The sequence below is a fragment of the Lacerta agilis genome, chromosome 8 (genome assembly GCF_009819535.1).
Source record: "Lacerta agilis isolate rLacAgi1 chromosome 8, rLacAgi1.pri, whole genome shotgun sequence".
Taxonomy (NCBI): Eukaryota; Metazoa; Chordata; class Lepidosauria; order Squamata; family Lacertidae; genus Lacerta; species Lacerta agilis.
Genome location: NC_046319.1, coordinates 68,139,731 through 68,155,484, shown reverse-complemented (window position 1 = coordinate 68,155,484; position 15,754 = coordinate 68,139,731). Strand labels below are relative to the sequence as shown.

The 15,754-nt window shown below is 47.3% G+C and overlaps 1 protein-coding gene across 1 annotated transcript in view; it reads right to left on the bottom strand.

Moving 5' to 3' along the window:
- The window catches only part of NPHS1 (NPHS1 adhesion molecule, nephrin), a 45,478-nt gene that overhangs the window by 12,175 nt on the left and 17,549 nt on the right, over window positions 1–15,754 (bottom strand). The window contains exons 14-21 of the mRNA XM_033158095.1: window positions 14,920–15,092; window positions 14,060–14,200; window positions 12,406–12,546; window positions 10,956–11,077; window positions 6,327–6,498; window positions 5,165–5,321; window positions 668–819; window positions 441–552 (exon numbers count right to left, since the gene is read on the bottom strand). Coding sequence (XP_033013986.1) covers window positions 441–552; window positions 668–819; window positions 5,165–5,321; window positions 6,327–6,498; window positions 10,956–11,077; window positions 12,406–12,546; window positions 14,060–14,200; window positions 14,920–15,092 — 1,170 coding nt within the window. The remainder of the gene's footprint in view (window positions 1–440; window positions 553–667; window positions 820–5,164; window positions 5,322–6,326; window positions 6,499–10,955; window positions 11,078–12,405; window positions 12,547–14,059; window positions 14,201–14,919; window positions 15,093–15,754) is intronic.

Genomic DNA, 15,754 nt, shown 5'->3' with positions numbered 1-15,754 from the left:
GCAGTAAAGCTCTGCTGGATGAAATACAATTGCCTCTAGTCTATTTATTTTTAATCCTGCAATGTGTTTAAGTTGTTACTCTGCTAACGATACATTGGAATCTACTTTGGATCAGTATTGAGTATTTTCTGTGGTATCCCCATTACTGTGGAATGATCTCCCCAAGGAATCTGGTCTGGGATCGACTTTGTCACCTTTCTGAAGCCAGACAAAGACATATTTACTTTTAGTCTAATAGTGCAAGGGCGTACACTGTCATTTTGACTTAATATTTTTTTACCAAAGCTTATCCACAAGGGAGTCTTGGGAACTGTTAGGGAGCCAGGGGATCTCCTCACCAAACCAATTCCCATAGCTCCCTGTTTTAAACAACGGACCTGTTTCATTTTTAAAGATTCCCATTTGAGTACTGTTTGTGGCTTTTGCCAAATGACTCTTACCTGACACGAAAGCTTTGCTGAAGCCCTCCGTCAAAGCCAGGGGTCCACTCCAAAGCCAGCCAGTTGTGGGCAACACCTACAACCTTCAGCCCTGCTGGTGGGTCAGGGCGGCCTGGTGAGAAAGAAGTGAACTTTTAAAAAGGGGATAGGGAGACTTTGCCCCTCATATTCAGTTGATACACATGCCAAGTCTACAGCTTAGACCTTAGCAGCCCATTTGTCCTTACTGGTACTAAGTAGCTGGATGTCAAGGGTATCTGTGCCCAGTTCATTGCTGGCTGTGCAGGTAAAGGTGGCATAGTCAAGAACGGCGCTCACATTGGCAATGGTTAAGGTGCTGGTGTGCAGGGAGCCCTCATGTTCTGCAGCCACAGTATACCTGGAAGAAGGTAATGACGGCAAGAGATCAGGTAGAAAAGAATAATAGAATCCTAGAATAGTAGAGTTGGAAGGGACCACATGGATCATCTAGTCCTCCAGGCATGAATTTGACAATGAGTGAGTCCCCAAGCCCTCCAAGGACGTCTACTTACAGGACATCCACTCTGTCAGCTCGACTTCTGGGAGTTGTCAAACCTGCTATTCATCCACCAAGTCTACAACAAGTTTGCTGTGAGTCTCGCAGACAACCGGGAGAGGTTCCCCACCCACCCAGCTTACGGTCACTGCTGCCTCTACCATTCCTCAGCTCCCCCTTTAAGAAATCATAGAGTTGGAGTGGTTTAAGTAGACTAGCGTGGGGCTCAAACCCACAACCCTGAGATTAAGAGTCTCATGCTCTGCCAACTGAGCTAGCAAGGCAGTCTCCTACCAATTGACAGTCTTTCCAGATCTTTCATGGAGGATAGGGCTATCAATGGCAACCAGCCACGATGACTATGTTCTCCCTCCACAATCATTGCTCCCTCAGTGCCAATTGCTGGGGGTCACAAATGTGGGCGGTTGCCGTTGCTCTAAGTTCCTGCTTGCAGGCTTCCTGTAGGCACCTGGTTGGCCACTGTGAGAACAGGATGCTGGGTGAGGGTGAGCCATTGGTCTGATGCAGCAAGGGCTCTTCTCAGGTTCAGATTCATACTTCAAGATCAAAACACAAATGATATCTCAGTTCGCCCATTGAAAAGAGAAGCTGAAAACAAGTTGCAATGTAATGAAGCACTCAGTCAATAAGAATATAAGTACTTCATTTTCTGCGGGGATGGAGATCAAGAGCTGCTTTGCAAAGAGAGAAGAGTGTGTCCTTCTGAACAGCTTCTGTACCTTCTGTACTTCTGATTCCCCCTCCTCCCTTATTTCTTGAGACATCACTGATAGATGTTTATTAAAGTCAGGGCTTTTTCCCCAAGCCAGAACTCAGTTCCGACACCTCTCATGTGGGCCCCATTGTCATTATAAGAGAACAAGGGAAGTGTTCGTGGTGAGTTCCGGCACCTCTTTTTCTAGAAAAATAGCACTGATTTAGTTGTACCTGAGATGAGCAGGTAATAACTTAGCTAAGGAGAATCTGTATTTTAGCATGCATTCCTTATACTTATAATTGTATTTGCGTGTCAAAGCCCCCAAGCCACCCCCATGAGAATAACGACACGAGGGCACAGAATTTTAGGTTAATGTTAATGGGCGCGAGGCTGAAAAGGAGTGATTCAGAGTTGTGCCGTGGTTTAAATTGGCCCCGGCAATGCCCCCCAAGCACTGATTGGCAGCTTGGCTACCTGGCGTGGCCAGGCCTCCCCAGCGTAGGGCTGGTGGCTCACCCGCAACGCATCCCCACAAAGAAGTGGAGCCGATTGGTTTGAACATTTTTGGGGTATTGTATAGATATAATGTTATGTTTGCACATATATACTGTATTTTTGTTATGTTCTATGTTGTAAACTGCCCTGTAGGTTTTTTTTTTTTTACAAAGGGCAGTCTAATAATAATAATAATAATAATAATAATAATAATAATAATAATAATATTAATAGACTTCTGGATCAGGCCAGTAGCCCATCCCATCCAGCCTCCTGTTTCTTACAGTTGCCAACCAGATGCCTAGGAGAAGCCAAAAGTAGGACCTGAGAGGAGCAGCATCTTCCTCTCATCCTGAGGTATCTAGCAAATGACATTTGGAAGCACACAGCCTCCAGCAGAGCAAAGACATCTGGGTTAGTAGCCAACAATAGCTCCTGCCCTTAAAATGCCTAAAGCAGGAAACAGGAGAAAAATTGCTTTAAGGTTTAGGAGTGGAATTTGCCTGAAATGGTTTTTTTAAAAATAAAATAAAAATAAATTTTAAAAAATCCCATTTTTAATTTATATATAAAGCATGAACTTACAGATAAGTGTTCTGGTTATTTTTAATTTCAGACATGCTTCGTACTATTTATGGGTTACGGCTGACATTTAGCTGGAACAAATTAGACGAGTTAAGCTGCTCCACCCCCATTCTGCTATGCAAATCAGCACAGCAACGTTAGTGGTATTTTAAACATTTCCCCAATTCAATGAGAACTGAGTCGGTTCCAGGTGACTACCAGACCTCTTGCCAGGTCTTTATTTGCTTCGATTGGCCAGCATCCATGTCAGAACAAACTTCAAGCAAGAACTGAATCTGAGCCAGAACTGAACTGAATATTTTAGTAGCATGGCTCCCATTATTCGCCTTCTGTTTCCCTACAGCAGGGACGCAGCCCTTTGGATGCCTCTGGACTGCAACTCCCATCATCCCTGACCATTGGGCCATACTGCACGGGGTTGATGGGAGTTGGAGTCCAACAACATCTGGCAGGCCACAGGTTTTCCTTGCCATCCCCGCTCTGAGATGAAAACAACTCAGGTCGCATGAGCATCCCACACCCCGCCCTGAAAACAATTCAAGGCTCCTATACACATGCTCAAGAAAGCTTGAGAACACCTGCCAAAACTTCCTCCTTCTGCTGTGTCAGGACAGAGGAGCTTACTTTGGAGTAGGAGGAAGGGGGAGACAACAGAGGCATGCAAGATGAAAGTGAGCCCAGGCAGGGCTCCCCAGGATTGGAGGAAGGGTGCTTGTTACTGGATGCTTCACCTTCAAATCAAACAATATTTGACATTTCAGATGTGTCACAGAAGACTTGCGCATTAGGCTCCTGCAGATGCCAGGGTTGTTGGGACACTTAACTAGGAGGGCACCAAGGGATGAGAGCTTGGGATGATGCTATAGCCTTTACACTATAAGACAAACTAAGGACATTGGGACATTGGGAAGGCCATGATGCGTCAAGCCAAAGTTCTATCTACTCCAACATCCTGTTCTCGCAGTGACCAATCAGATGACAGAACAACCTGCGAGCAGGACATGAACCACAGCAGCATCCTCACATGTCAGCAGTGGCCCACCGAGCGGGGGCAGACCCACCACACGAACCTCCCATCAGCAGCGTTGCTGGCGTGTGCCAGGAAGGAGAAGGGGGAAGTGGCAGAAAGGTTGAGGCCGTGCAGATGCACCAGCAGAGTCAATCTAACGCGCCCACCAGTGCATCTGTACAGCCGTGTCCTCGCCACTGAACTCACCACAGCCACTTCTTGGTATATGGCAGCAGTGCTTTTGCCAGGAAGTTACTGTTGTGGCTCCGCCCCACAGGATGAGCCACTCCTGACTAAGGATGGGAGGAGAAATTTGATTCAGTTCGCATTTAAAGTCAAACTTATCAAATTTGCTCCTTCCGAAACACTGCAAGAACCGAAACACAGGTAGGGTTTGAAATTTGCACTTATCCGGAATTTGCAGGGCAGTTCTCCTAACAATTTTTACAAAAATGCATATATTTGGGGGAAGTGTGTAGATATGCAAATGGGCATTATATATGGGGAAATTTATTATTATTATTATTATTATTATTATTATTATTATTATTATTATTATATTGGTACCTGGCTGGATTGCCCCAGCCACTCTGCAAATTGCTTGCAAAAATGTCTACAACAGTCAATACTGCATACAAAAATGTGCTTATTAGGCGAAATTTGCACTAAAAGGCTGAAAAATTTTCCTGCACTATTTTTTTTTTAAGGGAGGGGGAAGCAAATTGCTACAAAAAAGTGGAGAGCCGAGTTTAAGACTGGAAAAATGAGGAATGAAAGAACCAGAATTGACGGATTCTTCTATCCCTTCTGTGAGAAGTGGATAATGGCTATTGTGCTTCAAACTCAGGAATGATGTTTAACTGACAGCTTTGCAACTGGGGCGAGGGTTGTGTTTGGGGTTTTAGCAAGACTAAATTAGAGGTACAGGTGTCAGACAGTTGACCTATTTAGGTTGAGGCCTAACCACAACTTGCAGAGGAAACATACACGAAGTACAGAGCTGCAACCACTAGGCCACATGGTGACCCAGATCGACAAGGAAGTGGGGAACAATAAAGGCTGATGCCCATATTTAGTAAAATGGCTAATGTTGAGTGTAGATTGGTCTATTGTATTAGTAATGTGTCATATTTCGATAGGTAGATTGTAAGCCAAGCCTCTGAGGGAGGGGCGGCAGCAATAGGGATTAAAACTGTCATGCACAGGTTGCTCGGGGCTCTTCGCACCATCTCGGTCGGGGAGCCCGCCTTTGCAAACGCGTTACAATAAAGGAAGTATTGAAGCTTACTTCGGTGTCTCCTTGTCAGATTGTTTGACCACGTAAGTGACTTCTCACACTTCTCATATCTGTTATCAGGTTCTCTGCTCACGGAGCTACCAGTTCACCTGAGAACTCTCACCTGGGGCTCTGAAGGTCAAGGGACACACCATTCTTGGCCCAGCTAAAGTGCACAGTGGGAACACCTTGAGCTCGGCACTGGAGTGCAGCCTGGCTTCTTCCATCTCCTGAAGCCGCCACTTTCCTCAGTCCAGGGCTCTTGATGATCTCTGGTGGGTCTGGGGTGCAAGTGAGGGGAATAGAACAAGGAAGAAATCATGGGAGTATTTGCAGCATTCATAAAGGAATGGTCTGTGAGGAGACTGAGCATATTTGCAACAGCCACCAGAGTTTCAGCTCCAATTTCAGAAGCAATAAAACCACAGTAATTAATTATTGTTTCAATTTTACTGTGTAGGTTTATGTAAATCAGTGGATGTTATGAATTATGAGTTGTGTCCGATGCGAGTCCTAGACAGACCCACTGAAACGAATGTGCATTTCCAGTGAACCTACTCTACAAGCTCAAGGGGTTGGATCCCAAGTTAGTCTGAGTAGACCCTGTAAAAGTAATGGACACAAATAACTTAGACCCATTCATTTCAGTGAGTTTTCTCTGAGCAGAACTGAGTTGAACACAGTGCTATGTATTGTGGAGTTTTATTGCATGGGTTCGGTTTTGCATGGGTTTTATTGCATGGGTTCGGTTTTAAATTTTGTTGCTTTTATCTGTATTTTTGATCGTTTCACAACACATGTTCATTTTAAAACAAAAAAGAATGTTAATTTTAGCTGTAATTTTTGATAAATATTTCATGCCATTTTATGACAACTGCTTGGGGGCTTTTGCTTCATTATTATTATTATTGTTACTATTATTATTATTATTATTAAGCAATCTTTACATTTTGTTCAATAAGTAAAAAGCCCAGCCGGTCTGCTTAATTCTGAGCACTGGGTTGCTCTATTACTGCTTGCAAGCCTCCTAGTATTATAGATTATTATGGATTCTAGTCAGCTACTCAGGGTAGGCCCACTGAAATTAGTGGACCCAAGTTAGTCATGCCCATGAATTTCAGTGGGTTTACTCTGAGTAAGACCAGCATTGGCTACAACCCAATATCTCTACATCTTACTCTTTATATAATTGAAATGAAATAAGTGGTGGACATCGGACACAGGGAAGGTGAGGCAGGGCCAAATATAGAGGTTGGGGTTGCAGAAATACTAAGGAGGAAACTTACATCGAACAATCAAGCGGGCACTACTCCTTGCTGCTGGGGAGATCCCATTGTCCGCCTGACACTCGTAGAGTCCGGCATGGGCTCGCTTTGCCTCCTTCACTCGAAGTCGCCCTACCACCCCGTCCGACTGCAATTCAATCCCCAGCTCTTCCAGGCTCTGCTCCAAATCGTTCTGGGTACAATATCAAGATAAGAGGGATCTGTTCTTAGTACTGATTGGCCCACGATTGAGAACTGAAGCCTCTTTCCACAGAAATCCGGGCTGCACTCTGGATATTAGTCAGCTGCTATCTTTCAGTATCACCCATAAGAATTTTAATATTTTTAAGGCAAGGTGCTTTGCAAGCCCCAACACTGGGCTTGCAAACCCCGGTGCACAGTGCCTTGCAAGCCCCAATGATCAGCTTCTTGTCAGAGCTTGCAAAGCCCAGCCCACAGCTGACCTGCAAACCCCTTTGTGGCCCAGCTACATCTTTACCTGCCCCACATCTGATGTCATACACATTAGGTATAGGACAGGTACCTTCATTGAAATAGCCTCATGGGACAACTGGGGAGGCTCCCTGTTAATCTGGGCCCACCTAGGCTTGCATTCTCAGCCGTTATAGAAATTTTAATGTACACCATGGTGCAGCCATAATGGATTAAGGTGGACAACACTATCGCCCGTCTGTGTCATTTTTGTGTAAGCTGCCTGTACCTTTGCGCAAACCTTTGCTGCTTTAGGCACTTTGAGTGGAAAGTCGCAGCAAATGGCCACGAAGCCAAAGCAAAAATGAAAGGCAGCTATTTTGGCAAGACGGGGCTGGTATCAGGAGCCAGAGTCAGGAGCGGGTCAACAATAAAACACCTGGGACACAGCTACAATAGTGTTTTTTTTTTAAGTGATTTGAATGCAATATAAACATGCAACACCAGATGGTGCTAGAGAACAAAAAAATTCTAAGCGGTTTTCCAGAGGAGTTTTTTTTGTTATAACTATTTAATTTCTGACTTACTTATTTCTTTATTCAAAGAAATCAAAACAGCTCAGGCCTAGTGATCACAGCAGCTCTTCCTAGTACGTCTTGCCCCAAAGAAGCAGTTGCAAGGACCACATGTCCCCATCTTCCCATCACTCTCTAAGACTCCTCCCCTGGTTCCTTCTCCAGCACTCATTCATCTTATATTGCAATTTTATACTGTGAACCACCCTGAGACCTGCGGGGAAGGTGAGCTGATAACAGCAGCAGGAGGAGACCCCTCCCCCGGCTTCTTCACCAGCCTGTCTCATCTCTGCTCTTGCCCCCTTCCTCTCCAGCCTTCGCTTCTGCCTCTCATTCTGGACTGCTCTCTGTCACAGACTCTTCCTGCTCACTAAACCCTGTTGCCTCTTCAGCTTCCGACACCTCCTCCTCCCAGTCTGCTCCCTCTTTACCCTCTGACCACTCATCATCATTCCACCATCAATTCCCTGGCTCTGAGCCTTCTTTCCCCAGGAGTTTCCTTGGGGGTTGCCCAGCTGGCCCCTTCCACCACTCCTCAGCATCCAGTCAGCCCATGACAGCTGGCATACGCCCATGTGCCCTGCGTGGAGGACAAGTGATACAGCAGGTATCTCAATCACTCTCTTTTTTTCTCCCTCTTCCCAAGTAGATTATGGCCATTCATGTTCCACGTCTTATGACGATCTGCCTACACAAGTAGTGAAATTATGCAAAATTGATGTAAAAGTCCAGCCCCATTTCCAATTACTGATTTATACAAAAATGTCTATATGTGGAGGGAAGGGATTAGTTAGTTCTTTGAGGGCATTGCTAGTAGGTTGGGTGTATGACTTATATTTCTTCCTCTTTCTTTCTGTCTCCTGCCTATGCATCTTTGTGTGTATCACCCAGCTGAAGTCTGACCTATTGTCTTGGACTGGCAGCCAGGGGCGTCGCTGGGGAGGGGCGGTGGGGGCGGGACGCCCCCAGTGACAGGGTGAGCAGCGGCGGGTGGGGGTGTCAAGCGGCGGCCCCTCCCGCCACTCCCACGCGCCGCCGCTCCCTCCGTCACCCCCGGAGCAGCAGCACATGGATGGGGTGCTTCTGCCGCTTTTTTTCGGCGGGGGGGGCGACCCGCGAGGGGGGTTGTCACCCCCTCCTCGCTGGTCACCCCCCCCCGCCGAAAAAACCGCGAGAGGGCGGGCGGGGAAAGCCTGGAAAGGAAGCAGAGCAGGCGCGTTTAAGCGCCGCTCTGCTTCTTTTTCCGCTTTCCGCCGCTTTTTTTTCGGCGGGGGGGGCGACCAGCGAGGTGGGGGTCACCCGTCACTCCCTCCTCGCTGGTCACCACCCCCCCCGCCGAAAAAACCGCGGGGGGGGGCGGGGAAAGCCTGGAAAGGAAGCAGAGCAGGCGCGTTTAAGCGCCGCTCTGCTTCTTTTTCCGCTTTCCGCCGCTTTTTTTCCGGCGGGGGGGGGCGACCAGCGAGGTGGGGGTCACCCTTGTCACTCCCTCCTCGCTGGTCACCACCCCCCCGCCGAAAAAACCGCGGGGGGGGCGGGGAAAGCCTGGAAAGGAAGCAGAGCAGGCGCGTTTAAGCGCCGCTCTGCTTCTTTTTCCGCTTTCCGCCGCTTTTTTTCCGGCGGGGGGGGCGACCAGCGAGGTGGGGGTCACCCTTGTCACTCCCTCCTCGCTGGTCACCACCCCCCCCGCCGAAAAAACCGCGGGGGGGGGGCGGGGAAAGCCTGGAAAGGAAGCAGAGCAGGCGCGTTTAAGCGCCGCTCTGCTTCTTTTTCCGCTTTCCGCCGCTTTTTTTCCGGCGGGGGGGGGGGCGACCAGCGAGGTGGGGGTCACCCGTCACCCCCTCCTCGCTGGTCACCACCCCCCCCCCGCCGAAAAAAAGCCTCGGAAAGGGGGAAATCCCCCCTTTCTGTATACACGTGCGTCGTGACGTCATGATGACGTCACGGCGCGCGCGTCGTGCCCCTCCCCCAGGGGGTGCCTCTGCGCTGCCGCCGCCCCCAGCAGCGCAGAGGCTAGCGACGCCACTGCTGGCAGCTATGAAATTTATTGATCTCCTATACTACAGAATAGTATATTAGAACTAGGTGCAGGGGGTTAGGAGGAGACCGTGCAACTTGCTCAGATCAATTGCTTTCTCGGTGCTATTTACTAGCTCACACCGTTACTCAACCATTAATTAATTTATGCAAGTGACGTCAAATTGCTTTACATTTCATCAAATGTAAATTGCTTTATTTTCGGACGTTCTATTTTATATCTTTTGTTTCATTTTCTGTAAGGCCTATAAACTTTCAGAATAGCATTTAATAAAACTGTTCTTTCTTTTTTTTACCGCCACAACAGAGCTGCCAATATTTATTTGTTTGTTTGTTTGTTTGTTTATATCCCTCTCTTCTACTAAAAGTACCCAGAGCGGCAAAGAACCTAATAATAAAAACTGCGCGATACAATCAATATAAATGCAAGTGTGATAAACAATTTCTAAAAGCATTAATGAAATGCAGAGCAAACAAACCCGCAAACCTATTGGCATCGAGAGTAAAAAATGCTCTACATTGCATCGGAGTTTGGTATAAATTGCAGCCAAGTGCAGAAATAAATAGCCTGGTGAGACTCTTGGCTGAAAGAATAAAGCAGCTTAAGGTTTTGTTGCTGGTGTATTTTGGATTCATGTCTTATGGACCCTGAGTGTGCTGCTGAGTTTGTACCATTCCTAGCCTGAATAAAGATCTCTCTCTCTCTCTCTCTTACTCACAAGTAACTGCCTCTGTTGTGGCATTTTGGATGGGAGTGAGGACAAGCAGAGGTGGAAAACTTCCAGCCTGCAGGCCCTCCATGCTCAGGGACAGCCTAGCCTGTTCTGCCGCCTGAAGCAAAACAGGAAGGTGCCGCCTCCAAACCCCACCACTTCCCCCTCTACATACCAAGGTTGCATCACAGCGGCTTCTGGTGAGATCCTACACAAACTCCACAAGATCTCAACAGAAGTTGCTTTAACTACACAACTCTGGCAGTGGCAGGGGGGTTGTCCACAGAGGCACCACCCTGCGGGACTCTGCTGCCCAAGGCAGCTGCTTCAGTCCACCTCATGGGTGGGTCAGCCCTGTCCAGAACCTCTTCATCTGGTCCTCAGAATTTTCTCTAGCTCACAAAACCACACCCTTTACCAGCTGTGCTCCACATCCGCCGTCAGTGCTCTTGCCTGTCTGGACTGTGTCATCGAACTATTGACACAGTTGAACTGTTAACACAGTTGAACTGTTGACACAGTTGAACTGATGACTCTTGCTCCCCTGCATCAAGGATGGAGAGATGCGGCTGTTTGAATGGCTGGAATGTAGATTAGAGTCACATCCATTTCTCTACCCAATTTTGGCTCTGGGCGCACCCAGGACTGTCGTGTGCCCCTATAAGGTTACCTACAGGGGAAGTGCAGCTCTTGGACTGGAAAGGTCAGGAAACTGCAGCCTTCCAGATATAGTTGGACTCCAACTCCTGTGAGCCCCAGCCAGCATGCCCAACAGTTGGCGATAATTGGATTTGTAGTCCAGCATCATCAGCAGGGCCACAGGGTAAAAGCTTGAAACAAACAGAAAGTCTTTCCCCACCCTTAACCTCAGCTTCTAGTCTAGACTAGCCACTTACCAGCCATCTCCACTGGAACATGTTTGCAGGTGTGGGGTTGGCATCCACCTGGCACTCAATCTCAGCTGTGCCCCCCAGGTCCACATAGGTTGGGTCTCCAATGCTGCGGATGGATGGCGAATCTGTTCACAGGGGGGGCGGGAAGGTACATGGCATGCTATCGACAGGCAAGAAATTCAATTTGGTCCACATCTTAATGCAAACCTACCTAATTCACACATCCTGAAGCTATAGCTACTCCCCCAAAGCAGGTATCCGGCAAAATGCACACATAGCAATGCAGTTTCCCAACCAAAGATGCGTCTAACAGGGGAAAGTGTGCACAATAATAAATAAATAAATAAAATTCATAAACATTGCATATGAAAGTGGATTACATTAGTGGCCAAAATTGTGGAAACCTCTTGGGGGAAGTGTATTTTCCAAGTTTGATTGCTCATAACACCTGATTGGCTCTCTAAACACTCATGCTCATTGGCTACACTCAAATGAAGGAAAGCTACTGCATATCAACCTAAGCAAGTTGTGCTTCCTTTTTCTGGTTATTTGGCTATAACTTTTGATAGAATGCAGATAACTGAACAAACTTTGTTGCATTACAATCTTCACTCAATTATCTTTCCATTGATATATAATTTTATGGGAATTGGGAATCAGGTGTTACTCCCCCAAAAGTGGTGTTATGAGCCATCAAACCTCAGAAATACACTTCTTCCAAAAGGTTTCCACAATTTTGGCCACTAGCGTATATTAAGGGAAATTGCTGGGAAAGGTGTGTGCATTACATAAGATGGCATTCAAAAATGTGTATATTAAAAGAAATGAACACTAAAATGCTGACAAATTTCATAAAGAGATTATACAGAGAGAGGGGGGAGGGAGGGAGGGAGTTGTTGGCATCTAGCTGTTCAGAGAGAGAATGGAGCACACCTCTGGGAGTGAACTCAAACCACCTCCCTGGGGCAAAAGCCTGGCCAGGGTGTATGGAGGTCTTGGGTTGGCCAGACATTGAGACCCCCTCTCAGCTTTGCTGATGTGGTCCAAAGGAAAGCAAAGCAATATGTCTGGCATTGACTGGGCTTCAGGAGTTTCCAGAAGGAGGCGAGCAAGGCACCATCCGAACATACACGTGTGTGTGTGTGTGTGTGTGTGTGTGTGTAACTGGAAATGTGGCAAATAGCACTTAAGATTGAGGAAATGATGGAAACTGAAACCGACAGATTTGCCCATTCCTATGTTACACCACCGCACAAAGAGAGAGCATGATGTAGCATTGGTTCCCAAGAGTAGGCGTGACGCTGCGAGAGGATGTGTGCTGAGACACCAAGAGAAAGGAAGGCAGAGGAGATCATGCCAGAGCTATAATCACAAAGGACAGAAAAGCACAGATGAGGCCCCTCATCCTTTAAGTGACTGAATACATGCTATGCCCTCTCCACCTGATACTCACACTGCACATCCAACAAGAGGGCTGTTTCATTGTGGCCTTCTGGGTTCTCGCAGTAGATCTTGTACTTGCCAGCATCCGCCCTGGTCACGTTCCAGATCTCCAGAGAGCCACCATCCCGCAGGTGGTACCGTGGGGAGCCCTCTAAGGAAGACACAGAGGTGACCAATCTTAAGACAAGGATTGCAGACAAGCAAGGGCCAAGGACAGTGGTGGCTGTTGGCTATTGGACCTGGTGGGGCAGAGGTCAGGGAGCCAGAACCAATGACAGGGAAATACAGTCCCTGTCTTCCTCCCAGCTGAACTCTACAAAGGCAACCCTGAGATTCGGGAAGAGGAAGCTGATAGCCTTTGCAATTAAGGAAGTAAGCAAGTGGAGACTAGCCAAGGACAGCTGAGCTTGGTGGGGCAATGGCCAACTGGGCCTAATGGACCAGTCTTCACTGGGTTAGGAACAGGTGAACAACAGACCAGAGAGAGAAAGAGAGCAGGCTAGCTGTCATGGATGCAGAGGAGTGGCAGGAGGACCAACTGGGGAACCCCCAAGGGAAGAAGACTCAGGGCCAGGGGTTGGTGATGGGACGATGATGAGTGGTCAGAGGGGAAAGCCTGGCAGGAGGAATGATTGGAAGTTGAAGGGCTAACAGGGTTTAATGAGCAGGGAGAGTGTGGGGGCAGAGAGCAGTCCAGAATCAGAGGCAGGAGAGGAGGCCAAAAGGCAGAGAAGAGTCAGGCTGGTGAGGAAGCCAGGTTGTCTCTTACTCCTGCTGCAACCAGCTCCCCTCCCTCCTGGTCTCCCAGAATCAGAAGGGTTATGAAGCGGGAGGCACAAAGACAGGCACAGCGACTAAATCTCAGATTACTTAGAAGGAACCCAGGGGAGGAGGAGACTTGGGCAACTGTGGGGAGGCGGGGACCTTCAATTTCCACAACTGCCTCATGGGGGCAAGACCTACTGGGACAACGTGCTGTGCTCACTAGGCATACCTTGTTTCTTTGGATAAAGAGTTAAGTTCACTGGCGCCGTGTGTTTTATTGCTCCTGGCCCACCCAGCTGTCATGCACAATTTCCCCTTCCACTACAAGGCACTTTTTTCACCAGAGGGATGAAGCCCACTAAGGATTTCAGGAGGCACGTTAACTCAGGATGGGGAACCTGTGACCATCCAGATATTTGTTCAACTCCAACTCCCTTCACTCCCAGCTAGCATGGCCCATCATCAGGGATAATGAGAAGTGTAGTGCAGCAACAGTGTGTGGGCTACAGGTTCCCTACCCCTGTATTAGTCAACAAATGTCTTTTCCTTCCAGTGCAAATAGCTTCAAAAGGAGGATTTTCCTTAGAACCGCAGCCAGAGAGGAAATGGTAAAATTCCTCCTGACTTGCTGCAAGCCAGGTGATTATCATAACTCACTGTGTGGATGCAATTTGCATTTTTAAAGTGCAAATTAAATGCAAATATGTTTAATACCCCGTCTAATTTGGCCCTTTGATTGTAATCTCCTTGTAGCAAGGACCAGTCTCATTTGTCTGGCAGTCTGCTGAGCCATTGCCGACCACTGCATGTGGGCATCGGAGACAGCAAAAATGTGCACACTGGTGACGAAATAACAGCAACAGCTTGGGACTCCACTCCAAGAATGATGCTGGACCCACCTGTCAAGAGTACCTCACCAAGGAAGCTCCAGCGATAGGTGATGTCTGGAGGGCTGGCCGACACCAGCAAGGGCAGCTGGACAGCTCCGTGCTCCACAGCCTGCACTACCAGAGGCTGCTCAGAGGAGAACTCTGGAGGAACTGTGCAAAAAGCAGAGGAATAAGAGATTCTCAGATGACTTTCCCACCGACCCCCTCCTGCTTCTTGCAGCCCAAAGGTGTCTAATATGAGCATATGGCAGGTTGTTGCTGGTACATTTCAAAGAGCCAAGCTTACATTTCAAAGAGCTTCCACAGAAACCCTCCGGGTAATAGTTGCCTTACATCCACCCTGGGGACAACACATGCTAAAACTGTAAACAAATCAACCACGATTTCAACCCAATGAACTGCAATGTGGTCATGGAAGACACACGTGAGTGACAGCTCCCGCCTCCTGGTTGTTCCTTCCAGTTTGCTTTCCTCATTTCTCCATCAGTTTGCAAAATGGTTTTTGAAATCCTCGTGAAAATCCAACAGCATTTTATTTTACATTTCTCCATGTACACTACATATTTTATGCTGTTTTGCCTAATATACTAGGTTGTTTTCAAGCTGTTTTCCCTAATGCAATGCATCTTTCTTTGTTATTTTCATGCATTTCTATGCACATTTTACTCAAGCCTATGCACATTACAAAAACGGTTGGAGAACTGCAGGGCAAACTTCAGAGAAGCATGCATTTCGAAGGGCGGCTGCTTTTTGGTTCACACATTGTTTCGGAAAATGTGGCTTAGGTAGCTTTGCATTAATTTTAGGTAGGTTTGCCTTCAAATGTAAAGCTGAACTGAATTTCCCTCCCATCCCTACTTCGTACTTACATAGGACAGTGAGCTGGTAGAAGGTATTCACACCTTCGGAGAGGACAGAGCTATATGCATGGCATTCCACTCTCGTCCCATGATCTGCAGATGACACCACCAGAGTCACCTTTCCTGAAGTGGAAAACCCCCCAAATTCTGCTTTCTTCTGCTCTGGGTTAGTTGCCTTCAACCTGAAGAAGAAACACTACTTGCAATAACTTATCAAGAACTTATAAGAACAAGAAAAAGCTCTGCTGGATCAGGCCATTGGCACATCTAGTCCAGAATTTTGTTCTCCCAATAGCCAAAAATATGCCTACAGGAAGCCTCCAAGAAGGACCTGAGGACAGCAGCAACTCTGCCCACTTGCGACTCCCAAGCATGGTTTTAATGGTAAGACTAATAATAATAATAATAATAATAATAATAATAATAATAATAATCCATCTGGCTGGATTTTCCCAGCCACTCTGGGTGGCTCCCAACAAAATATTTAAAATACAATAAAACATCAGACATTAAAAACTTCCCTAAACAGGGCTGCCTTCAGATGTCTTCTAAAAGTCAGATAGTTGTTTATTTCCTTGACATCTGATGGGAGGGTGTGCCACAGGGCGGGTGCCACAACCAAGAAGGCCCTCTGCCTTACTTACAGTGCTTATATTTTTATATGTAACCTATTGCAGTGTTTTTCAATTCCGGTTCCACTGATGCTGTTGGACTGCAGCTCCCATCATCCACAGCCAGCTTAGCCAATGGCCAAGGATGAAGGGAGCTGTCACCTGACAGGATCTAGGGATCCAAGGCTGAAGAACGCCGACCTACTGTAAACCACTTGGAGAACTTTGGATAA